The sequence below is a fragment of the Crocuta crocuta genome, unplaced genomic scaffold (genome assembly GCF_008692635.1).
Source record: "Crocuta crocuta isolate KB4526 unplaced genomic scaffold, BGI_CrCroc_1.0 scaffold636, whole genome shotgun sequence".
NCBI classification, from domain to species: Eukaryota; Metazoa; Chordata; class Mammalia; order Carnivora; family Hyaenidae; genus Crocuta; species Crocuta crocuta.
In genome coordinates this window covers 504,777-505,927 of record NW_027530380.1, presented here as the reverse complement: position 1 = coordinate 505,927, position 1,151 = coordinate 504,777, and the positions used below count along the sequence as shown (strand labels likewise).

Here is a 1,151-nt window from a genome sequence, read left to right as displayed (position 1 = left end):
GCACACACGCCCCGTCAGGCCGCACAGGTTACAAAGGCTAGAGCCGAGACCCAAAGCCAGGGCCAGCTGCCTCCAAGGGCCGTGTTGCCCACCGCCCGGGTGTGCCGGCTCCGCCTTCCCCCCACGCACGGCATCGCGCCCCCGGGCGCCCCGAGGCGGCAGCCTTGCTACTCCAGCTTCGCGCCTCCAGGGCCCGGTACACGCCGGGCGCGCGCGGCCTGTGCGCTGTGTGTTTACAGCTGGTGAGTGTGACTGAGAAGTGAGAAGCGAGCCAGGACGCCCACGGTGCGGGGCTGAGCAGGGTCCCCGAGCTGCTCAGCAGCTGTTCCTTAAACACCGGCCGCTGCGGGCCAGGCACGATCGGGCATAGGATCGTGTGCACCCGGAGACAAAACACGAAAACGGCCCCCAGTTCAGCGCCTGGGAAAGAGCGCTCCTGCCTGGTGTCTATCCTTAGCCCAGCGCGTGTCCAGGTCAGCAGGGAGGAGAAAGTTCAGGCCAGGCCAGAGCTGGGAGGGCCTTGCTCCGGCCCCCCTCCTCGTCTTCCAGAAGGAGAAACTGAGTCTGGGGCTGGCGGTTCTGGCCAGGGGCACAGAGGGCAGGCATATTCCGAGGAGGACCCAGGAGCAGTCGGTGAGGGTCGTGCAGGGCGTGGGCTTTGCAGGTAGAGACCAGGACCCAGTGCCCACGCTGCTGTGTGACCCTAAGCAAGTGACTTTCCCCCTCTGGGCTTCTTTCTTCATCTTCAGTGAAGATGGGCTGATGCTCGTGCTCAAAGTCGGTCTGGGCCAGATGGACGCTCCCACAGGCCCCTGCTCACACAGCGGATGGCGTTTGGGTTTCGGTGTCTGTCCGTGTGAGCGTCCCGGCCCGCGTCCCGGCCCGGGGGCTGCAGCCTGTTCCCTCTCTTCCAGCATGGAGATGTGTGACCAGAGACACAACATCACCATGTGTCCTCTGTGTGACAAGACCTGCAGCTACTGGAAGATGAGCTCGGCGTGCGCCACGGCCCGGGCCAGCCACCTCTTCGACAACCCCGCCACCGTGTTCTTCTCGGTCTTCATGGCCCTCTGGGGTAAGCGGAGCGCCGCCGTCCCGGCACTTTGGATGGGCCCCTGCCCGCCCTTCCTTCTTGAGACCGTCCACAGGCA

The 1,151-nt window shown here is 65.4% G+C and overlaps 1 protein-coding gene across 1 annotated transcript in view; it reads left to right on the top strand.

Annotated features, from left to right (window-relative positions):
- ANO1 (anoctamin 1) overlaps positions 1-1,151 on the top strand; it is a 75,248-nt gene that overhangs the window by 34,877 nt on the left and 39,220 nt on the right. Inside the window, 1 exon segment of the mRNA XM_077766562.1 lies at positions 915-1,075. Within this exon segment, the coding sequence (XP_077622688.1) occupies positions 915-1,075 (161 nt within the window).